This window comes from Typopeltis vanoorti, chromosome 23, assembly GCF_054136105.1.
Source record: "Typopeltis vanoorti isolate ZY-2024b chromosome 23, IOZ_Tvanoo_1.0, whole genome shotgun sequence".
Taxonomy (NCBI): domain Eukaryota; kingdom Metazoa; phylum Arthropoda; class Arachnida; order Uropygi; family Thelyphonidae; genus Typopeltis; species Typopeltis vanoorti.
Window position 1 is genome coordinate 61,563,626 of NC_143571.1, and position 26,664 is coordinate 61,590,289.

Sequence of the window (26,664 nt, forward strand, 5' to 3'; positions counted from 1 at the left end):
TAATAATTGAATAAAATCCTTTTCCTTCCTCACATGTGTCCTCTCCTCCTTCCAATCAATGTTACCATAGTTGAAATCCCCCATAATAATTACCCTCCTTCCATTCATTTCATCAATTTCCCTATGCATACTATCTCCACCATCTATTCCATCACCTGGTCTATGGCAGCACCCAACTGTATATTTTATTCTGCCAGTCTCAATCTCACACCAAATAGCCGCAAATGAGCTCCTTTCACTATCCTGCGATACAACTTCAATTCTCCTTGGCTGCAGTTCATCAGCTATCATCAATAATACCCCTCCCCCCATTTTATTCTGTCTGTCCCTCCTAAATACACTATAACCTACACATTCTATCCCACTAACTATATCATCTTCTGTCAGCCATGTTTCACTAATGCTAATAACCTGTGGCCAGGAAGAGCCAATCAAGGCCAAAAATTCTTCCTTCTTGTTCCTAATACTCCTGGCATTAGTATACATGAAATGCAGTGATCCCTTAGTCCTACCCCTATATTGATGCATTATTCTAAATGACCCATTCCCATTTTTTGTCCTGTTTAGTGCTGGTTCGGGTACATTATATACATTCTTACACTCATCTGTCTCACTGATGTCTGCATATTCATTCCCCCCCTCCTTGGTAGTTCTAGTTTCCCTGGTTTTGCACATCCATTTTCATCATTCAGCAACACTCTTTCCAAGAATGTAAATGATTTTCAATATCTTGTTTTCTACATCAACACTCTGACATAGTGTGAAGAAAGCAAAGCTCTTCAATTCCATAAAAGTAACTAATATCTGGAAATCCAATCTCATTACCAAAAAAACCAAAATTCATCTGTACAAAACCACCAGTCAAGCCATGTTTACATATGATGCCCAGACCTGGAACAACACAGCAAGCATTTAATATCAACAGCTTTGGGACAACACGCCTTTGAACAACACTAAGATATACATGGCAAGATCGCAATTTTAAAAAACTTTCATGGTTTACACATGTAACAAAAAAATATGTAGAATTTTATTCAATAACTCCAGTATATTTCATCCATCATCACATGGATCTCATCAGGAAGACAGACCATTAACTACATTCAAAAGATGAATCACGAGTCAAAGCATTCATATACTGTCTCACAGCTGAAGTATATGAATACACCATTAGAGTTCAAAGGAACAATTGTAAAAATTGCATAGATAAAAATAATTAAAAATAAATTAATGAACAATTAATAATAATCACTTCCAAAACTTAAAGATCGGCATGCAGTCTGAGAGGTTGAGGTTTGAACAATTTCAGAGTGTTTCACATGTTTCAAGGAAAAGACTACTAAATTTGAACTTGCTGGAATGAAAAAGCTTTGTCTAGTTTCCTAAGAACTCTGTACCTAGTGTCAATAGCATGAGAAGCAAGGACAGGCAGAATCCAAAGATGGAATGAAAATGGAATTTCTATATTTTTTTCTATACAGGTAGTCATCGACTTATGACCATGTTAGGTTCCGACCGACTGGTCATAAAACAATCTGGACGTAAGTCGGGCCAGTTTAGGTAAATCAGACACTGTGTACAACACAATTGGTTTACAAAAATAAAAAATATTATGAAAAAGATATCAAATACTGTATAAAACCTAAAAAACATTTTATCTTAAAGAACTAAAGAAAACATATGTAGAAAATAGATAAGAAATATTTTACTGACCACTCGTGATTGGCTGCGGGTCATCAATGCTGCCACTTGATGTAGTGGGAGTTGTTTTTCTCATAAACATGTTGATTTTTGTCTGAATTGTTTGTTTCCTTTTCTGCTCGTAAATTTAACGGTATGGCCGAAAAGCATCTTGTACCATTCATTCAATCCCTGCAAATCGTTCGATGTTTGGGTCCATTTCCTCAAAATGTGTAAGAAGTTTATTTAGTAGAGAAAAACCTTCAGATAACCCCCTCTAGTGGTGAATTTTCTTTCTGGTTCTTCCTCATCTTCATTTTTCTCTTCTTCCAAAGCGATAAGTTCTCCAGATTGTTGCTCTAGCAGCTCAACATCTTCCACTTCAACGTCTAAAGAAAGTCCATTTGCCAGTGTTACAATATTTTCCGTAACCATTTGAAGTTCATGTTCACTATCAAATTCATCATTAACAAAATGCTGGACACAGTTTTTCCAGATTCCATTCATGCATTTCTTTGTCACAGCCTCCCACGCGGCCGCAATATTTTTGATGCATTTATAAATATCGTACTGTTTCCAAAACTCTTGCAAAGATAGTTCTAGTTCGGCCTCTGTTGCAGCTATAGCTTGGGCAAAAGTGGTTCGAAGATAGTGTGCCTTAAATGTGGCAATCGCCCCTTGGTTCAGAGGCTGAATGAGTGGAGTTGTATTTGGCAGCAAATAAACTTTTACATCTGGATGGAAGTGGTCTAGGTGAGGCGAATGGCCAGGTGCAAAGATTAATACAATTTTGAAAGGAATTGCTTTCTCGAAGCAATATTCACGAACTTGAGGTACAAAACAATTTAGAAACCAGTCTTCAAACAATGTTTGAGTCATCCAGGCTTTTCGGTTTGAAAAGGCAGAGTGTGCTTGTTTAAATTCTTTAATGCATGGGAATTTTCAGAATGATAAATTAAAAAAGGCTTCAGTTTAAAACCTGCAATCTTCCCGCCAAGGAGTAAAGTCAGCCTATCTTTAAGTGCCCTAAAACCAGGCCTGCTTTTGGCTTCTTGATGAATGTAAGTGCGTTCTGGTATCCTTTTCCACAACAATCCAGTCTCATCACGTTGAAAAGCTGTTCTGGTTGATACCCTCCTTCCATAATTATTTCATCCAGACTTTTAACAAACTCTTGAGCTCCTTCCACATCTACACTTGCTGATTCTACAGTTACTCGAACCCTATGAAGGTTGAATCATCTTTTGAACCATCCTGTACTTGCTATAAATGTCTGAGTGTAATCTTTTCCGGTGCGTTCCTTCAGCATCTGAAAGAAACTTCTAGCCTTCGACTGTACTGTAAGAAGGCTTACGGGTGTTCGCTTTTATATCTGATCTTCCATCCAAAGAAACAATTTTTCCATTTCATGGATGGGCCCTGTACATTCTTTCATTATCACTGTTGCTCGCATGGGTGCCGAACCTTGAACAACTTCACGAATCCTTTCTTTGTCTTTCAAAATCTTCGACACTGTAGAATGAGATAAAATCACGTGCAATTGCGTTCACCTTCTTTCCTTCTTCATGCTGCTTAATCACTTTCAATTTTGTGTCTAAATCAAAAATTCTTGCTTTCTTGACAGGTCTAGGAGTAAACAGGCACTTTCCTCTTGGTTGACATATTTAGGGGTTTTAAAAAAATGTTAATTGTAACACAAATTATAACTGAACCAAAAATAGTGAACGTAATTTGTATGCAAACAGAGATCGAGACGCAGGAATCACTCCAAACACACGTTACTGGGCAGTGGGCCGACGCTACATGCACAACCTTTCCCATTAGGCTTCGGGGACCACACGGATAGGACGTGTGAGTGTAGTAGAAAAATCTGTTACAGTAGTTCATACTGAAACGCGGTGCAAGATGCAGCAGCAGTCATAAGTCGATCAGTCGTAAAGCACATAGATCGAAGTCGACGACTACCTGTATATTTTTGTTACATGTGTTAGCCATGAAAGTTTTTTTTTAGATATGTCTGGTACACATGGTTCCATTAAATTTATTTATGGAAAGATCACATTCCTAATACTGTCTTTCTTAAAGAAGACCAGTAAGAGAAACAATTAAAAAAAAAAAAAAAAAAAATCAACTGACACCAACTTAGACATCTACCTTCACCTACGTTTAGTGCTCTTGACCCACAGGCAAACTAATAGACATGGAGGAAGACTAAGAAAAATTTTGGCAATATATAAGCACTTATTTTTGAAAATGAGGCAAATGAACCATCTGTCATTTACCATTTTGCATAAAAACAAAGCAACTTTGTTTATGTTAATGTGTTGGAGGATCTTAGGATATTGAAGAATCTCAATGTAAATACAGCTGTGGGATTAAATGGGATATAAGCTAGGGGTTTTGCAAGAATGTGCAAGGGAACTGGCAATGCCTTTGATTAAGCTGTTTAATTTAAGTCTCAGACCTGGTAAAGTTCCGAGGGAGTGGAAAGAGAGCAAAATTATTCCTTTGCATAAGGTAGGTTTTAAGACTACAGTAGTAAATTACAGACCAATTAGTATCTCAAGCATGGTAGTAAAAGTACTAGAAAAACTGGTAAAAGAGAATTCAAGAATGGGTAGATAAAAATATGATACTGTATGAGGATTAACATGGCTTTGTGAATGGTTGGTCATGCCTTAGTAATTTACTAACTTTTTATAATAAAGTAACAGCTGAGTTTGGATAAAGGAAATGGCTAAATGATGATTTTGCTGGATTTTGCAAAGGCATTTGGCCGAATACCACACGGAATACTGTTACGCAAATTAGGACAAATGGGGATGGTTATGACACTGGTTAAGTGGATAAGATGGTGGCTGCTGGACAGATATCAAGAGTGGTATATGGAGGGGCAGAATCTAGGCGAAAACAGGTGACTAGTGGTGTGCCACAGGGGTCAGTGCTGGGACCATTTCTGTTTAAGTTGTACATAAACGATATAGAAAATATCGTTTATGTACAACTTAAACGATATTTTCAGTTGTTTGCTGATGATGAGAAGGTAGAGTAATAGTCAATCAAGGCTGTGTGGAAAGCTTGCAGGATGATTTAAATAGGCTGTCATTATGGGCAAAAGTTAATGGGTGTCAGTTTAAGGTCGAGAAATGTAAAGTTTTGCATCTTGGGATAAATAAATTACCAGCTGTGTATCACACTGTACTCCAGGAATAGATGAAACTAGAGATTTAAGGGTAGTGGTAGACAGAATTAAAGTTTAGAGGACACACTGCTAAGGTAGCCCATAAGATTACTTGGAACACATTAACAAGTAGAGATAAGGAAGTTGTAATTCCTCTTATTAAGGGGAATTCAGATATGTCCATATCTGAATTACTGTGCCCAAGTCTGGTCCCCAGAGTTTCTTGGGGATGAGGAAACGGTGGAAAGAATTCAGAGGCGAGTGGCCTGTGGAATGTTCCTTATGGGGATAGATTGAAGGTGTGTGTGGATTGCAGAAGTTGGATGATAGGATAAAAAGAAAGGATACGATAGAAACATTTAAGTTGCTTAAAAGATTTTATTGGATACATGCAGGGAAAAGTGGAAATGTTTCAGCACTTGGCTCGAGGGACCAGAATAAGGGTCCCTGTAAGTTGAATAAAGGTGTGGTCAGTAGGGGTGTGAGAACTAGATTTTTTTTTTTGCTTGGAGAGTGGTGAATGAATGGAATGGGTTGCCAGAGTCAGTTGTGAGTGCTTTGTCTGTTAATGAGTTTAAGGAGAGGTATGATAGATGGTGTGGATAGATTGGGTCTCTGCAATTAGTCTTCAGACTCATGGAGGTGTCCGTATAATAATAACTTGATTCACAACAGACTATCTCCATGAGATTTTGTATATGAATAAATGATTTCATGTTTCATATTTGTGTTTTAACTTAGCAGATAATGAATGCTGATACGTAATACAGTACTCTTGCCAAAACATATCCTGATTTGCCTAAATCAGGATTTTTGCGACTTCATAAGTTTCAAAAATCAATAGTTTATAAAACAATACCTTATCTTTTATGTTCCGAATATACTGGCAAGTTTAATTTCATATTGTTGTTGTATTACACTATTTATTGTATATTAAAAGAATTTTCCAGGATATTCCATGTTAACTTGCACCTCTAACTTCATTCAGCCAATACTCCATTTTCTTAGCCTGCATTCTTGAAGTGCTATACTACTTTTATTATTTATCAAAAAAATAATAAAATAATAATGGTGAAATAATGGAATGGAAAGAAAACAAAATTTGCCTTTTTCATTCTGTCCTCTTCTCGTATTTTTGCAGCACGCGTTTCTTCCTTAAGTGATGTTGAATCCTGTAATCCTGCTTTTAAACCTGATAATGTACGTGAATTACGAGGTCTTTCTGAAAAAAAAAAATTGAGAATTTCAGTTATACTTTGGCAATTATGAAAAAATATGTAAAATCCCATTTTATTATGCATAAAATGGATAGATAAAAATATTTTTATAAAAAAATGAATACAACCTAATGTCATTTTCAGTATTCTGATGCCAGAGCTCACATTATTGAATATTAGAAGGAAATTGGGTTTGTTGGTCATTCCATAATGTGCAATTGCTAGATATTTAAGAAAGATATCGATACAATGTCAAATATTAGTTTTAATGCAAGTAAAAAAAAAAAAAAATTTTAAAAGAGTACCTAAAGCTACATACAACAATGCAATATTTTATTGCATCTTCTTTAAGATCGGAAATAGGATGTTTTGTCTGAAGATCAAACCTTATTTCTCAAGGTGATTCTCTGGGTTTTCCTTTTGTCATTATCAATAATGCAGATAACTATAAATTGTTCAAAAGTGATTTGAACAGAAATACTATAAGCATGAGAACTGATTTTTGAACAAACCCCAAAAAGATGTTCAAAGACGGAAAATTGGCAGCAGGAGTGACAATAACAATGTCAACTAGTTCACACACAAAACATTTATTTTTCATTCTATATAATTTACATAAAATGTGCAGCTGAACTATAGATAGTTGATTCACTTAGTTGGTAGATGTTTTACACCTATGGTAAGACCACCATTCTGTTTATCAGAGGCATAAAGCAGTTTGGTACCACGTTTGGTTCCTAGATTAGGACTCCTAGATTATTTAACTCCCAGCCCATTCACAAAATTAACATACTATAGGAGTAAACCTTTCATAAGTGGGATTTATACAAAAAACTATTTTTCTAGATAATCCGGTTAGTTTTTCTAGAATCTAGAAATATGTCACTGCATACTATCTTATTAGCTATTCAATTTATTCCATCAGCCATACGGCTGGTGGGGGTAGCTATATGCTACCATACTAGGGAAATGACTATGAGCAAGGTGGTTTCCCATTGCCTTCCTTGCCGTACTATATCCTCTGAATGTATCCTGTATGTTCATGGGGCCAGTTTGCGGGATGAAAAACCCCAGATAAACTGGTGCAAAAACTGCTGTCCATGCACAAGACCGGCTAACTTGGCTATAGCTGAGAAAGATCTTTAAGCTACTCATGTCGCCAACAGGAATCGAACCTAGGACACTCCTTCCCCAAGCATATGTTTGCGAAGCACAAAGCCACTAGGCTAACCGCATGGACTCTTATTAGCAATGAGGACGAATTAGGCTCTCCCCCCCCCCCCCACTTTCTATCCTGAACTCATAAGATAAAATCAAATCATCACTTGTTCCTTTTATTAAACTGAATTAATTTATTTCATCAAGTACTCAGTTTTGAGACCATGCAGAAATATTTGGTGAAATTTTTAGTTTCTATAAGCTTTAGAAAGTTTCGCAGAATACAAATGTTTTAATTTCTTAATCCTGATAATTAATCTAATCTATTCTAAGTCATCTTGCTAGTAAGTGTGGATGATCAGACATTGGGATTTTATAATAGAGATGCAAATTTCATATTTTTAATTATTAACCTTTATTTTCAAAGATCTTATGGGTAATATTTGATATAAACTAAATAATGGTTATAAAAATAAATCGAAAATTCTGTATCCTGTACAATTTAAATGCTTACTGTTTTGTTTATGTTCTTGAGAAGAATCACTTTCAGAATCAGAACTTTTTCGCCTAGGAGGTGAAAGATCACTGTCAGATTTCTGGTGATGGACATTTTTAGAACCTTTTTTCATTCGTCTAGCACTATCTTCAGTTTTAATCTGCTTCGGGGAATGTCGGCTTTCATTTCCTTTCTTATAAGAAAAATTTCTATCATTGTGTCTCTTCCTTGGTGGGGATCTATCACTTTCAGAATCATACTTTGGTTTAGAATTTGAAGATGTATTGTTCTTTCTTGATCTTGCTGGTGACATGTCATCATCTGAGTCACTATCTGAATCATGTCGCTTTTTAGGATTTGAAACCGACTGGCTTCCCTTTGCCCGTGGTGGTGAGAGATCACTATCGGAGTCATGTCTTTTATTAGATGTCGATTCCTGACTACTTGATTTTTTTGGTGGCAAACTCTCAGGTTTGTGTGGTTTTTTTGCAGCAGACAAGCGACTTCCTTTTACTCGTGTAGGTGAAAAATCACTATCGTGTTCATGTCTGTTTTTTGCAACTGAGGATTGATTACTCATTTTAGCTCTTGGTGGAGATAAATCACTATCAGAATCTCGTCTTCTTCTGGAAGATGGTTTTCTATTTTTTGTTTTGGGTGGGGACATCCCATTATCTGAATCAAGAAGTTTTCTAGAATTTGAGGATGCCTGTCCACTCTTACTTCTAGGTGGTGACAAGTCACTGTCAGAATCCATTCTTTTCTGAGTGTTCAGAGATGTTTGTCCACTTTTCCCTCTGGGTGGGGACAAATCACTGTCAGAGTTGTGTGCTTTACGAACATTTGGGGAACTCTGACTGGTTTTGCCTCTTGGAGGCGAGATTTCATTATCAGAATGTTTTGCAGCAGATGAACTACTTTCCTTGCTAGGATCTTGTTTACTATTTGGTGCTTTTTCTTCAGATTTAGCTTCTACTTTACTTTGTAAACCATCTGAAAAGGGAAAAATATACATGTTAGAATATGAAATAAATTCAAATATAAACGAATTCATTACATTATAAATGCACTAAATTAAAAAAACTATTTTATAATTTATTATTATTATATGGGTACCTCAACGGAGTATGAAGACTCATCACAGGAGACCCAATCTATCATACCTATCCTTGAATCCATTAACAGACAAAGCACTCAACTGACTCTGGCAACCCATTCCACTCATTCACCACTGTCCAAGCAAAAAAAATCTAGCCCTCGCATCCCTATTAATCACACCTTTAATCAACTTCCAGGGATGACGCCTTGTTCTGGTCCTTCTAGCCAAGTGCTGAAACATTTCCCCTGCATCTTTCCTATAACTATTTAAGCAACTTGAATCTTTCTGTCACATCCCCTCTTTTTCTCCTATCAACCAACTTCTGATCCACAAGACCTTCAAGCTATCCTCATAGGGAACATTCCACAGGTGACTCACCTCTGAATCTTATCCACCGCTTCCCCATCCCAGACTTGAGCACAGTAATTCAGATGTGGAAGTATCAAGAGGAATAAGAACTTCCTTATCTTTACTTGTTAGTCTGTTCTTCAATAGCTAAGTAACCTTATGGGCTACCTTAGCAATATGTCCTCTAAACTTTGACTCTGTCTAGCTTCCTCTATTTCATGGAGTACAGTGCCATCAATACGATAAACAGCTTGTAATCTATTTATCCCAGAGTACATAACTTTACATTTCCCAACATTAAACTGAAACCCATTAATTTTTGTCCATACTGACGCCTATTTAAATTGTCCTGCAAGCTCTCCATCTCTCTCCTTGATTAACTATTACTCTACCTAATTTCGCATCATCAGTAAACAACTGAACATTTCCTTTCAGGCTATTTCCTATATCATTTATCTACAAATTAAACAGCAATGAGCCTTGTGGCACACCACTAGTCACCTGTTTTCACCTCGATTCTGCCCCCTTCATATCTAGCAGCCACCCTCTTATCCACTTGTCAGTCATCCCCATTTGTTCTAATTTACATAACAGAGTTCCATGTGTATTCTGTCAAATGCCTTTGCGAAATCCAGCAAAATCATTGTGTAGCCATTTCCTTTATCCAACTCTACAGTTACTCTATTATAAAAAGATTAAATTACTAAGGCATGACTAACCCTTCACAAAGCCATGTTGCTCCTCATACAGTATCATATTTTTATCTACCCATTCTTGAATTGTCTTTTTGATCATTTTTTCCAGTACCCGAGACTACTCACTGGTCTATAATTTGATACTGCAGTCTTAAAACCTCTCTCATGCAGGGGAGGTTTTATTTTGCTCTCTTTCCATTCCCTTGGAACCCTATGAGAGCTGAGATTTAAATTAATGAAGCTAGTTACAGCCATTGCCAGTTCCCTTGCACATTTTCATAAAACCCAAGCTGACATCCCATCTAATTCCACAGCTGTATTTACATTGAGATTCTATAATATCCTAAGAATATCCAATTTATCCACCCTGTTCCCACAGGTTAAACCAGTAAACTCACTAGGAAGATATGCTTGCAAGGGGGTCAGTCACTCAGTAACTCAACTATTTTATCTGCTTCTGTCTTCTTATGACCATCATCACACATTAAGGTTAATCTTCCATAATCATTCTTCCTCTTACTACTTGCCAAATAATGAAAGAACTCATTGGGATTTTCTTTGGCCTGCTCAGTGAGATTCTTCTCATAATTTGATTTTGCCTTCCTTGCCATGACAGTCACCTTTTTATTTATATACCCTCCAAAGCATTTTCTTCTTCTGCAGCTCATGCATAACCTGCCGCTGGTGAGGTGGGAAAATGTAACAAGAGTGGTAAGGTGGGGTCCCACACTAAACTTGCTTGCACGCAACAGCCTGTTGTCTATGGCATCGAGTAGCGGGTCACGGGAGGGAAAGCTATACTGAGGCATGACTCACTGCCACATGTTGTTAAAAAGTTATAGTCAATTTAAAATCTTTGGGATCTGTGACACCCAACCTTACTAATGCTGGAATAATGATATTACTCATTATCTTAACCTACATAATTATCTTTCCTTACCTTAAGTATACAATTTAATACTGCGTCCTCTAGATGATCCTTAACTATCTCCCATGCACCACTAATATTCTTACCCCGCAGTGTTTTATGCGATGACACAGATTTAAGCTCCTTCCTAAGCTCATCATAATCACCTGCCTTGTAGTCCCACATATATACCTTCTTGACAAAATATTCCTCATGTTGTACAATTTCCCAAGTCAAGACCGCATTGTCACTTTTGGCCACATTGGTTATGGATAGCTCTTCTGATCATATGACCAGGTCCAATACTCTCACACTTCTAGCCCCCCCCCCCCCCATTGCATGCTGCCTCAAGTAATTATCTTTCTGTAGGTGTATAAAATTCCATTTCCTTCCAGTCTATATTTCCAGAGTTGAAGTCCCCCATAATAATCACTCTCACCCATATTCATTGTATCAATTTGGTAATGCATGTCTTCCAGATCATCCATGGAACTCTCTGGCCTAAAATAACAATCAACTGTATATTTAGCCTTAACTCACACCAGACTGCTTGAAATGAACAGCCATCCTCCCATCTATCTCCTATTCTTTTTGGTTGCAATTCATCTGCTATCATCATCAGCAGTACCCCTCTCCTCCCATCATATCTCCTCTATCTTCCCAGAAAATACTAAAACCTTTACATTCTATTCCTGTAACTACATCATCTGCTGTTAGTCTCACTAATGCCTATAACTTTTGATGAGGTTGCACTAACCAATGCCAAAAATTCCTCCCTCTTGTTCCTGATACTTCTGGGCATTAGTATATAGAAACTGTAGCATCCTTTAGGTCCTCCCCCATACCTTTACTTCCTGAATTGACTACCCTATTAAATACTTTTGCTTGCAAGACTAGATTTCGCACTTGGTCATTCTCACATTCACCTGCCTCATGTGTGCCTTCAAACTCACCTGCTTCCACCTAATTGCTTAAGTTTTCCTCAATTTGCTCTTCAGCATGCTAGGTGAACAAAGCTCTCTCTCTAGACACCAAAACCATGTAGATGCAGTCCAACATTGTACAAATCCTTTCCACCAAATACAGTCCACAGATCCTACACCATTCATCCTGCACAACCTATGCATGGGCTCATTTAGCTAACAATGCCCTTCTCCTCAGGTCACCTCTTATCATAGTGTGGTAGACTTACAATTTTCAACTTCTTGCTCTTCAGTTTTTCCTCTTCTAACAACTCCATTACATCCTCCCTCATAGAATGCTTCGCTTCTCTAATCATTTGTTCCAACCAAGACAATCATTTCCTTCAACTTGCCTTTTTGTATCCAGATGGCATGACTAATATGAATTTTTGCACCAGAGAAAACATGATTTTGTCACACTTTCATTAAGTACTCCCCTGATCACTGAGTCTCAATAAATAATTTTCTCCTTAACTTGTTTTCTTTTTTGTTCCTTCAGTCTTTATTACTATTTCAGCCTACCTGCTTCTCGGCCCTGCTAAGTACTTGCTGCTTCTACAATTTTTCAATTTCAAGCTTTGTCCTGTGATGGATAACATTCAAGTATTCTATTTCTTTATTAATGTCCACTTATTGCCCCCCATTTTCCCAGCCACATGTTCAACATTAATAACGTCATTTTCTTACTACATCTTACTATTGGTACCATCCACTCTACTAACATTAGCTGTGTTCTCATCCCCTAATAGGCACTCGCTCTCTCTCTCTCTCTCCAGGTTCGATTTCCTTCAACATATCCTTCAATTTTCTCAATGAATACACTTCACACACTGCACTGCAGAAAATCCCGCAAATTTAAATCACCTGACAACATGGTCTTTGCCACCACTGTACTACTAAAAATTGGCATCATAGTGACAATTGAATTTAAAAAAAAAAAAAAATAACAATAATACAAGTAATACTAACAAACTAAATAGCTCAAACTAAAATTACAATAAGTTAACCTAATATTATCAACTAAAATATGAAAAAGTTACTCATCTTTCAGGAGCACAAAATCAACTCTATACACACAATATGCCACCTAACGGTTTTTTTAGTAAAGGAATTTCAATAATATATCAATAAGCTTACTGAAGTTTAAATAAATTAAAGATACCAAGAAATTATATACTTGTTTAATCCTTTATCCAAGTGTAAGCAAACAAACTTTGTGCCTGAAGTATTTTCAGGACTGGGGCAACACGTATATAGAAGCTAATGACTCCACATCACTTGCCTTAGTATCCCATAATACAAAACACATATCCTTGCGAATGTCTATGCTGCAAGTTCTATGTGGTCTATTTTTCTAAATTACTAGGTTAAAAGCCTGGGTTTCTTCTTGTGTGTCAATGACTAACTCAAAAGCAAAAACAAATTCTAGTTTGTACTAGAATCGAATTAAATCTTTCTTGTGGCAATCTAGTGTCATGGATATTAGAAAAACATTATGTAATTAATCATTTTTGTTGACGATGATAAACCAAATAGATTTTCAGCTGAAAATCTATCATAAATCCTCATAGCTGATACCAGATTTGAACCCAGATCACTGCAACCAAAGAGAGTGATGTCTGACCCCTCTCCAAACTGTGATATGGAGATACAATGCAAAGAACCAGTCTTCATATGGTCTGTTATTCATTTATAAATTTTTGGTGGATATCAATCAATTTTAGGTGATCTCCTCTAAAATCTAGAGTTAGATTTAAAAAGGGAGAGAATATGGCACCAACAGCATTTTTTTGTACTAAATATGCATTTATGCAAAATTTTCCTAAAGAAAGGAAAGAAGTCAATTCAAAAATTAATATACCATCAACTATTAATAAAAATGAATATAAATGTACAAACTATTAATATAATTTAATGTCACTGCCAAAATGACAGTGATAACAGTGCACTGCCATCATGACAAAAGTGTATATACTAAATGTATATACACTTTTTATGATGGCCAATATCTCAGATACCCAATATATTTCATCTCAGTGCTATACAGCCTACAATTTAAAAACTACAAATAAGAAAATCGAATAAACAAATGAATTTAAAAATAGTAAGTGAATTAATATAGAATTGATCACCTTCTCTAACAACTCTTTGTACAAGCAAACCAAATAACTGAAAGAGAATACGAGAGTGGTCTGAAAAGTTCTTGGCCTCAACCATAGATGGCAAACACTAACAGCAAGATTTTTTTTTTCTAAGTTGGTACATCTGTCATAAGCATCCATGTGAAATTGCAACTCATTCTATCAAGTAGTTTGTTTTATACAGCTGTCTAAAGCTAAAGTGTTGTCTGTATCCCTTGAAATGGATACAGACAAAGTGAGTATCATGCGGTTATAAAATTCTTCGTAAAAGAAGATTTAACGGCAAAAGAAATTCATTCGAAATTCATAAAAGTTTATAGGCACTCTTCTCCTTCGTTTTCAACAATTAAGAAATGGGCTGCCGAGTTTAAACATGACCATGCCAGTCTTGAAGACGATCCACGTGAAGTACATCCAAAGAGTGTAACAACACCAGAAATCATTGATCAAGTGCAAGATATGGTATTGGATGAGCGCAAGTCAAAGTGCATGAAACTGCTGAGACTATAGGCATTTCAAAAGAACGTGTAAGATATATTTTGCATGAAGAATTGCAAATGAAAAAGCTTTGCGCAAGCTGAGTGCTGCATTTGCTCACAACAGATCAAACACGTACTCGCATGAAAATCTCTGAACAGTGCTTGGAGCGTTTTAACAAGAATAAAACAGATTTTGTGCATCAATTTATTACTATGGATGAGACTTGGATTCACCATTACACGCCAGAATCCAAAAAACAAAACAGTGGACAGAAGCTGGTTGTTCAGCACCAAAGACGACAAAGTCTGTTCCATCAGCAGGAAAGGTCATGGCATTGGTGTTTTGGGATGCTAAAGTCATTTTGTTTATTAATTATCTTGAAAAGGGTAAAACAATAACTGGGGAATATTATTCCGATCTTTTAAACAGACTAGATGAAAAAATTTTTGAGAAAAGACCCAGTTTGCAGAAGAAGAAAACCCCCATCTTTTATCAGGACAATGCACCCGCCCACAAAGGTGTTTTGTCAATCGGAAAATTAAGGGATCTGCACTTTGAATTGTTGGAACATCCACCCTATTCCGCAGATTTGGCTCCCTCTGACGTCTATCTCTTCCCAAGAGTAAAACTCTTCCTCGCTAGTCAGCGTTTTTCTTTGAATCAACAGGTGATTGCAGCTGTAGAGGAGTATTTTGCAGATCTTACTAAGAACCACTACAGGACGGGATAATGGTGCTGGAGCATTGCTGGAATAAATGTATTAGTCTTAAGGGAGATTATGTCGAAAAATAATTTTGAAATTATAAATTCGTTTTTTCATTGTTAGGCTGAGAACTTTTCAGACCATCCTCGTGTGTTGGTCAATTTTCTAAATCCTAACTTTACTAGATTGGTGTGTGTGTATGTGTGTGTGTATATATATATATATATATATATATATATATATATATCAAGAAACTGAAAACAATCAACATAAGCTTGATAGTTTAAGTTTTGTTACCAAGTTCCATAACAAAATTGAACAGTTATTTCCCAGGCTACCTTATCATCTCATGCCAAAGTGAGCTAAATAATTCTTTGTAGTTAAAGAAAACAAAAGTTTAGTTTGCACAGTACCAATAAGTAAAAATGTTCAGCTACATGATAATGACAAACATCAACAGAAATTGAGGGCAGCCACCATCAACATTAAGATAAATGGAAATGAAACAGAGCAATTAGAGAAATCCTATGTTGACATAACTGGTGATAATGACTTGAAAAGACTAGAATAAGCAGGCTATTTCTATTAAATAAACTCGACGTTATATTTCAACAATAATGATCAGGAAAAGGAAAATGTAGTTAGATTACTGAACACAAAGTATGAAGCTAAACTTCAATGGCAAGCAGTTTCAAGAAGGGCAATGTTTAACAAATTTCAACAATAACAAATAACAATAAATAACAAATTAGACAAAGATACTATTCCTGAAATAATATTTCAGGCCAATAGAGAGGGGCAAGTTATATATATATATATATATATATATATATATATATATATATATATATATATATATATATATATAGGAGAAAGGATAATTATAATAATAATGATCACCTGATCAATTTCTCTTCAGGATCCAACATAAAAATGTGCATAAGCGCACACACACACACACACACACACACACACACACACACACACACACACACACAAAAAAAAAGTTACTATGTGAATCAAAATCAAGAGAGCTTACAAACCAATTTTAACTTATAGATCTGAGAGTTCTGAGAAAGATTACAGAAGTGAACAGATGGCATAAATGGCAGCATCATATTAAAATGAGGACATTAGGAAAGAATTCACATTTTTAGCATTCAAGAATGTGTTAGCAGGGCAAAGGTTAGCAAAACCAGTGTTTTTTTGCCAGGATGGTAGGAAAAAAGTCTCAAAGAAAGACCAAGATCTAGGTGATTGATATAGTATAAAGTGCCTTAGAAGAGAGAAATATAAGATTTGATAATATTGGAGTCTTGGCAAATTAATTTGGAGGAAAATTGCAGACAGGATGTTGGTTATGGTAGAAAATATTCAAAAGAAATGCAATTAGTACACATTAATACTGAATGTAAAAAAAAAAAAAGTCATCAAAAATCTGATATGTGGAAAGGCAGCTGGAGTAAGGTGATATCTGATCTGTATTATTTTTTAAAAGTGACTCCTACTTATGAAAGCTTGTAAACCTTTCATGTAAACCAGGTATCAAGAAAAAGGCCATTCAAAACACAATTATATGGTGAAAACAGAACATTACAGTGAGTTAAACACTATATTTAAGTTGTACATCAACATTTAGAACTGAAGGTGGTACAGGAAGATGGTTTGATATAAAATCAGATGTAAGACAAGAGTGCACATTATCTACATTATTTATATAGATCATATGAAGTGGCATTAAAGCTGATATCAAAACAACCAGATGTTAATCTCAGCTGTTTACCTTATGTAGTTGATGTTATATTCTTTTGCTTAACCAAATTGAGAACTGCTGTAATATATCCAATTTTCCAATGACAGACAACTGAGCCTAACACACAATGGCCTGTCAAGTGTAAGTAACTTAGCTTCTTCAAAACCTAATTAATGCTCTGATAGGATGGTTGTATTATGGCTGTCATTTCTGTATGTTCTGCTGGCTGGTTTCCCTGTGCTGTAATAACACATTTAGAGACTAGCATGAAAATCAGTGATATAAAGATAAGCTGGAAAAATAGAAACATTAAAAACATCAGCTTGATTCAGTTAGATTCTTGCTGCAACAAGAGGAATCCTTATGAGTTTTTCAACTGAAGGTGAGTTAGCTGATCTCACGCAGAGGTAGCAGGGTTTTCTCTCCCAGAAACTCAGGTTTTTCATCCCAGGCACAAATAAATCGGCCTTCGAACACTCAATCAGCAGACAAATTACGGTTGTTGATTATGATGGGTAGTAAATAGCTTTGATGATAGCAGGGGAATTAAGTAGTAGTGGAGACTATGAGACGTATGTAACAAAGTAGAGTAGATTGCCCTCCTATGATGAATCCTTGGACTTCTGGAGGTGTCACGTAATAATAATCAGCTGCATTTTAAATGGAGAACCTATAGAACAAGTAAAACATTTCATCTATTTAAGCACAACTTTTTAGTAAAGATTACAAATTAAATATGGAAGTGGACAAAATAAGCCAAGGTGAATAAATTTATATGAAACTAAGAGAAATTAGCCAAAACTCTAAACTAGCAGTATATAAGACACTGATTTTAACTCATGGATCTGAGGGCTGGGTTAGAAATAAAACATTTGATCAAAGACTAGAGACCAGTAATATGAGAGTGCTGAGAAAGATCATTGGAATGAACAGATAGAATCTGTTCAATGGCAGAATAATTAAAAGCGAGGATATCAGGAAGGAACTTGACACTCAGGGATGCATGAGATCAGAGTTAATCTTAGGTGGTATGGTTACTCACTTAAACAGAATGGGACAGGAAAGGTTAGCAAAAGATATTTGATGTCAAGATGACTGGAAAAAGACTTGCGGAAACATCAAGATCTAAGTAGATGGATTGAGGCAGTCAGAAATGCCTTACAAGACCAAACAATACTGGAGTCTTGGCAGATAAGACTAATTTGGAGGAAAATTGTCAATAGTTAGCAATAATGTGAACCTCATGTAGTACTATCATTGTATCCTGTATATATCAGGAATTGAAAGATTTAATGAATGCTTTCATAGTATCACAATCCCAGCTATTAAAAAGCTTTTGAGGTTTCTTGGCCTTCTCTTCCAGTTTGGTTTATATTTCATTAATTTTTAGGAACAATTAACTGTTAAACTAAAAGAGCAAGAACGGGAATTGATACATTCAACAATGCACAAGTGACTTTTCAATAAATGTAACTATGGAGGACAGTTAAAATCAATAGCCATTTATTAAAAGATGGAAAATCATCATATAAATAAAGTGAATATACAGAAAATAAACTGAAGTATAAATTACTTAAAAAATGGTATGCGATTTTTTTAAAAGACTAGTGTGGTATTAATCTTATTTCAAGTGAAATAAGTTATATTTTAAATGAATATTTTTCCTCTTCTTAATACAAGGTTTTGCTGATTTGAGTAAAAAATTTAGTCACAAATATGAAAATAAAGAAGACTATCATATATTCAAAGAAGCAACAAATCATTAATTTGCATCTGTAATTATTGCAATTTCAAATTCATTACCTAAATTTTTGGAACTAGCCAATCTGCAAAACAATCTGCAAAAATAGGGTCTCTAGTACATTCTTATTTATACACATCTCACATGGCTAATAATTTAAAAGTGATCACCTTCTTCTCCAACACCTTTCCATTGGGATGACTGATATAATTCTTTTTTCTTAATATGATCTGGTCTATCATCAATAATCTCTGCAATAACAGGCGCCTCATCTCCAAATTCTTCCTCTGAATCTTTCTGAGTTAATGACTTCAAATCAATATCTTCATCTACTATTTTCACACTGAAAAAGAAAATGACACATCAAGTTCATATTCTTTTTTTGTTAAAAAAATATTTTGGCTATATGGATTTAGTGAGATTTTTCTCTTTGCCATTGTAGTAAAAGAGGAACACTGCACAGCAAACAGTATAACAGAGGTAGCATAACAGATTAGTTTAACCAAGTGAAATTAATCTATTAACTACTTATATAAACAGAAAAGAGCAGTGACATGGTATTTTGACACTTGATAGCTACTGAAGATCAGGTATCTCTGCAGAATGAACACTCAATGTTAAAAAATCAGATGCAGCTAGCCAGTCATCAAGTAACCAGGCGACACGAATGGTTTATAGGATCAGTTATTGAGTCACCTTGAGCAGTGATGCAATCTAAGGTGTTCCATTTCTTTTGAATGTCTGAAGCATTTGTCAATTTTTGGAAGTGGTGAATGAATCAGCAAGACTTTCTCTGAGTTATTTTCAAAGATAGCTAAAGAGGCTTTAATGCAGATATTCAAAACTAGCCACATAAGAATTAAGAGAAAGTATGATAAGCTTAGAGAAAACAAGAGTGAATATGCAGGATTCCCTTAGAATTCCACAATATTATCAATTGATTAAAATAATGGAAAGCTGTCACTAGCATTCATAAGCTTTTTATGATCATTAGTTAAAACACAAAAATAAGATGCTATTCATTTATTTTATTCTTTCTACCAATGAAGACTTACACTATAAGAATTCAATCATCAAACTAGAAATCGATACTAATAAAAATACACTTTTACAAAATATGTGTTTTAAAAGCAAATATTGTAAGTGACAGCTTGAATTTATTATCATTATTAACCTTCCATGGAGCCAGCACTCATCGTGGGAGGTTCATTCAGCTGACAATATTTATCTTACCGAATCTTAAAATCTTTAACACTCTTTGTAAACAATGCATTCTGATAATGCATTCCATTCACTGACAATTCTCCATATAAAAAATCTACTCCTCACACCACTCTTACATAATGTCCAGGGATGGCCTCTGGTTTTTTCTTCACACCTACTCTTTTCATAATCCCATCTGCATTAATCTGATAAAATCCTCTCATTAACTTAAATGTTAGTATCATATTTCTTTTTCTCCTATCTACCAAACTCTATAATCCACATTTCTTCAATTTCTCTCTCACCTGCAATGGCCAGCATTCCAAAGTCCTGATATTGTCTTAGTCACTTATCTCTGGATCCTCTCCAATATTTCCACATCACAATAAACACCAGGTAACAAAATTTCAGCACAACAGTATGGTGTGGTTTGAGCGGTGCTTTATAGATGGCCACAACCACTTCCTTATCCCTATATGTTAGAATACTTCTTATCATAGCAGCAAAACGATGTGCAGTCTTTGGAACACTTGCAATATGCCCTCGAAACTTCAGTCTACTGTCAACCACATTTTCCAAATCTCATCCACTCCCTGCAGTACAGCACCACCAATACAGTACACAGCCTTATATTTCTGCACTTCAAACACAACAATGTGCACTTATTAATATTAAAACTACAACTCTACTCCTTTGTTCAAGTCACAAGTGTATTCAAATCTTCCTGAAGGGAATTAACATCAGCAGTGCTGATTATAATTCTCCCCAACTTTCCATCATCAGCAAACAACTGAAGATCCCCAGTCAGTCCACATGATATATCATTTACAAACAAGTTAAACAGTAAGGGCCCAAGAACAGAAACACTGCTCCATCGTACATAGCTTGCTGGTATCATTAAGAGAGAGAAAGAGAGAGCCAATCTCTGATCCATCTAACCAATATACTATCTATTTCCATTCTCTGCAGCTTGTACATGAACTTATCATGTAGTAATCTATCAAATGCTTTTGCAAACTTCAAGCATATCACTGTATATGATTCTCCCTTATCTAACACGCTCATTACCTTATCATAACCAGGGCCGGCTCTACCGACGGTGCAACGCATGCATTTGCACAGGCGATGGCCAAAACGAAAGTGAATAAAATTAAGATGTGGAATAAATAATAATAATAATACTGCGTAAGATCGCAGTTTTTATAATAAGTTGATTAATGACTTATGTCCATGATGCTGTTTCTATTTCCGACAATCCATCGACCAATGATACTCGCATAATGCTCTTCAGTAATCGAAGCTATGCGAGTCATTCTTCGCTTACTCTCTCGCCTCTCCTCTCTATTCCTTGCATACGCAACAATGGAGTCTGCAATAAAACTGCATTTAAAAGTTCATTATGCAATATTATATTTCTATCTTGTGCTTATTAACTTACTATGAATTGAATTTCCCACTGTTAGCTGGTGTTAAATTCTGAATGAGAAGAATTATAACATAGTATCTCATTCAGAGTTTAACATAATCTGCCATTCCCAAGGCCAATTTTGTTCATCAGAATAAATGTTAAAATATTACCTACTGTTGTGTGCCACTATTTTGTATAATATATTGTAATATATTTGTAAAAACTTGTAGTTGTTAGTTGTATTAATCATGCTAACTCTTAGTATTGTGTATGCATACCATGTGAACTAAACACGGGAACTTGGAACTTAATCCGATTATATGAATTACTGCCTAAGGCAAGACGTGTACTAGAAAACAAGTCATATAAGAAGTAATTGAAATTTCCATTAGAGTCCTTCTCTTTGAGTAACGGCAGTTGATACTGTAATCTACAGAACGTTTCAGTTGTTTTTGAGCGTGTATTAAGGAAAGTTGATTTTGCTCACTGTTAGTGACTGTTACAGTGATAAGTTTTTTTTTAGAGTTTTATGTAAAGTAGTAGTTAGTACAGTGTTTCAACCTCCATTAATTACTAAATAATACCATACTAATAATAATATTTTATTGTAGGGCTTAAAATAATTTTAATATTCAAATAGATTACAATGTCCGATAAAAGAAAAAACTACTATCAGGTGCCGAATATCGCAAATGGAAACTGGAAAAAGAACGTGATATTCAAAAACATAGCGGGACTTTACTTAAATATCTAAAAACTGAATCAGCTGATGTAGGGGAGGAAATAAGTAAATGTACCGAAACCACTGATTCTGAGCTCATGGCAAGTACTTCTAACTTGGACCCTAGTAATATAGACATTGCAAGGAATCTCGAAAATGACACTGATATGACAATTTCCGAATCTAGATTTAAGTGATGAACTTGATAGGTACACTGATCCAACTAGATGGAATCCTTTAAGCGATGCTGAAAGACTGGAAATCTTAAAAAAAGGTGTGCCAGAGAAACCAAACAGTGATTTCATTTTTACGCGCAGCTCTAATGGCAGGAAATTTGCATTAAATTTTTACACTAGGGAACTAAGCAATGGAGAACATATTAATCGATCATGGTTAGCGTATTCAAAAAAAAAAAAAACATTCTGTATTTTGTTTCTGCTGTAAGTTGTTTTCCTGTAATATAATGGTATTCACTACTGATGGATATAATGATTGGGGTCATTTGTATGTGTATCTTAATGAACACGAGAAATCTAAAAACCATTTGGAGTCCCATAAAAAGTGGATTGAATTATTGTCCAGGCTTAAATTAGAACAGATAATTGATTCAATGCAACAAAAGTTATTAAGTTCAGAAATTCGGCACTGGAGGAGCATAATAGAACGCCTAATTGCTGTTGTCCAGTTCTTGGGCCAACAATGCTTACCATTTCGTGGAACATCTGATAATTTATATGACCCTAACAATGGAAATTTTTTACAGCTTGTTGAACTGATTTCCAGATTTGACAGTGCTATGTCTGAACATTTAATGAGAGTAGCTTGTGGTTCGGCCCAACATTATCTTGGGAAAAATATTCAAAATGAATTGATTGCTCTCCTCTCTGGAACCATAAAAAACATAATTTCTATGGTTGAGAAAGCTAAATATTATAGCATAATTGCAGACTGTACTCCCAATGTAAGCCACATTGAACAATTAACACTAATTGTAAGATTTGATAATACGGATCCAACTGATATCAACATTCATGAGCATTTTCTTGGTTTCATTTCTCTAGAAGCCACTACAGGCTCAGCGTTAACCTAATGTATCATAAGAAAATTATCAGACATGAATATTCCAATCGCAAACATGCGTGGCCAGGGTTATGACAATGGATCGAACATGAAAGGAAAGCATTCAGGAGTTCAACAACGCATTAGGGACTTGAACCCAAGAGCTTTTTATATCCCTTGCTGTTCTCATTCTCTCAACTTGGTGGTCAATGATGCTGCAATGCCATCTAGAGAAGGGATTTCATTTTTTGAAACAGTTCAGAAATTGTATGTGTTTTTCTCAGCATCAATCCTTAAGGGGAATCCTTAAGACACATATTACATCCTAACGCCCACGTCATTTTAAGTACAGCTCGCCGAGAATCTAGAATCGACGCTATTCGTCCTTTAAGGAGGGAATTTAAGGAGAAAGGTGACCGGCAGGCACATGAACGGTATAAAGCGCAGGCCAGAAGGGTAACGAGTGTGGTAAGAAAAGCAAAAAAGGATTACGAAAGAACACTGATCATGCAAACTAAAGAGAATCCTACAGTTTTTTAGATATGTAGCAAGTAAAAGGAAAAATGTACATGGCAGAATGATTTTAAAGAATGCCGATGGTAGGGAGGTAACTGAATCAGTTGATATAGTTGAGTTACTGAGTGAGCACTTTGCAAGTATATATCAACCAGGTGGTGACATTGCAGAAACGAATAAATCAGTAGATTATACGGGAATTGTGGTGAATGAAGTTGAGGTGAGTAGCCTATTGCATAACCTCAATGTCAATACATCCATGGGATTGGATGGTATACCAGCTTGTGTCATACGAGAAGCAGCTAAAGAACTGTCAGTACCCTTGACCATTTTGCTTAATTTGAGTCTCGGGTCTGGGTTAGTCCCGAGCAGGTGGAAAGAGGGGAAAATAGTTCCACTGCATAAAGGTGGTTCCAAGACTGCTGTTGTAAATTACCGACCGATTAGCATATCAGAAATCATTGTCAAGGTCTTAGAGAAATTAGTCAAGAAAAGAATACAGGATTGGATAGAAGAAAATGGGATATTGTATGGGGGACAACATGGTTTTGTGAAGGGTAGATCATGCCTCAGTAACTTGCTCACATTTTATAACACAGTGACAGCTGAACTGGATAGGGGTAATGGGTTTACAGTGATACTACTTGACCTTGCCAAGGCCTTTGACAGGATACCACATGGAACCCTAATCAGTAAACTGGAGCAGATGGAGATAGATATAGGGTTGGTGAGATGGATAAGAGGGTGGTTGAAGGAGAGATACCAGAGAGTGGTTTATTCAGGAGTGGAGTCTAAAAGACGGCTTGTGACTAGTGGTGTGCCGCAGGGCTCTGTTCTTGGACCACTGCTTTTCAATTTGTTCATCAATGATATAGGAAAGGATTTGAGAGGAAGTGTTCACTTGTTTGCTGATGATGCAAAGTTGGGTAGAGCAATTGTGAGTGCACAGAATGTCAAAATCTTACAGGATGATTTGGATAGTTTGGAGGATTGGGCTAGGAAAAATGGATGTCAATTTAATGTGGCAAAGTGTAAGGTTATGCACTTTGGAGTGAAAAGAATATCAGCAGTATATCGCAATGGTGGAACCGTACTCCAGGAGATTGATGAGGCCAGGGATTTGGGAGTGTTGATGGATAGGGAATCGAAGTTTAGGGGGCACATTGCAAAAGTGACTAAATCAGCTCATCAAATGACTTGGCTTCTGAAAAATACTTTAACATGCAGAGACAAACAAGTTGTTGTTCCTCTGTATCGAGCCTTGGTAAGACCCAATCTGGACTACCGTGCCCAGTTATGGGCACCAGGGTTTCTTCGTGATGGGGAGGAAGTGGAGAGGATCCAGAGGCGAGTGACCAAGATGATAGCAGGTCTGTGGAATGAACCTTATGAGAATAGGTTGAAGAGATTGGACGATAGGCGAAGGAGGGGCGATATGATTGAGACATTCAAATTACTGAAGGGTTTCTATAAGATTGATCCAGAAGATATTTTTGAAAATATGACTGGTGGTGGTGGGAGGACTAGAGGCCATACATGGAAGCTGGGCAAGAGCGTGGTTGACAAGGGTGTTAGAGTTAGGTTTTTTACTTGGAGAGTGGTGAATGAGTGGAATAAGCTTCCAGAGTCTGTTGTGGGTGCTACGACCGTGAATGAGTTCAAGGCAAAGTATGATAGATACTGTGTGAATGTCAAATAGTTGTGATGGACATGATGTTTAGGGCCTCCCTCGACGAGTCTGTCAACTCCTTGGAGTTGCCCAGAACAATAATAATAATAATAAGATACTATATTGAGGAGTTTTATTATGCACTGATAGAAATTGCTGATGAGTCAGTAGACAAAATGGCAAGACACGAAGCTGAAACCCTTGCTCTAAAACTTAGAGACTTTAAATTTTTATGTTGTCTGGTTATATGGCACTATGTTTTAAATGAAATTAATGTTGCAAGTAAACTGTTGCAAAGCATAAAGATGGAATTGTCTAGTGCCATAACAACATTGGGTAATGTTCTCAAAAGTCTTAAGAATTTCAGAAATGATAAATCATTTCAAAATTTTCTTGTCGATGTTACAACATTAGCTGAGAAAGTCGAAGCTGATGCTGATTTGAAACCAACATTCGTACCAGATTGCGTCAGCAGAAAAAGCAACATGATTATGAAGCAAGAGATGAACCTATTTTAGATCCCAAAACAAAATTCATGAGTTTTTCTTTTTTATTACCGATGTTGCAAATAATTCTATTGAAGAAAGGTTCGAGCAATTGGAACATCACAGTTCACATTTTTATATAACATCTCTAAATTAAAATCTGAGACAACAAATGAGCTCTTAGACAATTGTAAAAACCTAGAAGCAGTTTTAACACATGAAGAAAATAGAGACATCAATGCAATTGAGCTATGCGATGAACTGAAAGTAGTGTCCAAATTAGTACCAGAAAATACACCGGCAATTGAGGTTCTTCGTTTTATTGTTGAAAAGAACTTTGCTCCGAATGTCGCTGTCGCACTAAGAATATTACTGACATTGCCTGTGACTGTTGCAAGTGGTGAGCGTAGTTTCTCAAAACTGAATCTTATTAAAACTTACTTATGCTCAACAATGGCCAAAACTAGATTGGAAGGACTTCCCATGATTTCAATTGAACATGAAATCGGTCAGAAATTAGACTATGCAGACCTAATTTCTGATTTTGCAAATATGAAAGCAAGAAAATGTATTTTTAATCAGTAGATACTAAAAACAATATAAATTCTAATTAAAATAATGTGAAAATAGTGCTAAAACTATAATGTGTACATTCTATAGTTAAGTGTAACTCAACAGTTCACCGTTGTACAAGTGAAGATCATTCCATATATGTAAGTAATAAATTATAACTACATTTCATTTAATTGTCAATTGATGAAGTCGATGGTTTATTTTATGAATATGCAGTATTAATCAGTACATTATTATTAATGGTACTACATTTAAAATTAATGGTCATGAAACTAATGTTGAACATAATAGTTTTCAAAATTCCAAAAGTTAATTTGAGGTTGGTGCTGGGGCAGCAAAAATTCTAGAGCCGGCCCTGATCATAAAATACAAGTAAATTGCAAAAACGGGACCTTACCTTTACAAATCCATACTGACCATCATAAAGAATGCCATGTCCATCAACCTAATCCTGTATTCTATTCCTAAC

General features: G+C 35.8%; 1 protein-coding gene across 1 annotated transcript in view; it reads right to left on the reverse strand.

Moving 5' to 3' along the window:
- LOC150093903 (uncharacterized) overlaps positions 1 to 26,664 on the reverse strand; it is a 72,335-nt gene that overhangs the window by 22,138 nt on the left and 23,533 nt on the right. The window contains exons 2-4 of the mRNA XM_090412854.1: positions 18,732 to 18,904; positions 7,751 to 8,725; positions 5,968 to 6,083 (exon numbers count right to left, since the gene is read on the reverse strand). Coding sequence (XP_090268980.1) covers positions 5,968 to 6,083; positions 7,751 to 8,725; positions 18,732 to 18,904 — 1,264 coding nt within the window. The remainder of the gene's footprint in view (positions 1 to 5,967; positions 6,084 to 7,750; positions 8,726 to 18,731; positions 18,905 to 26,664) is intronic.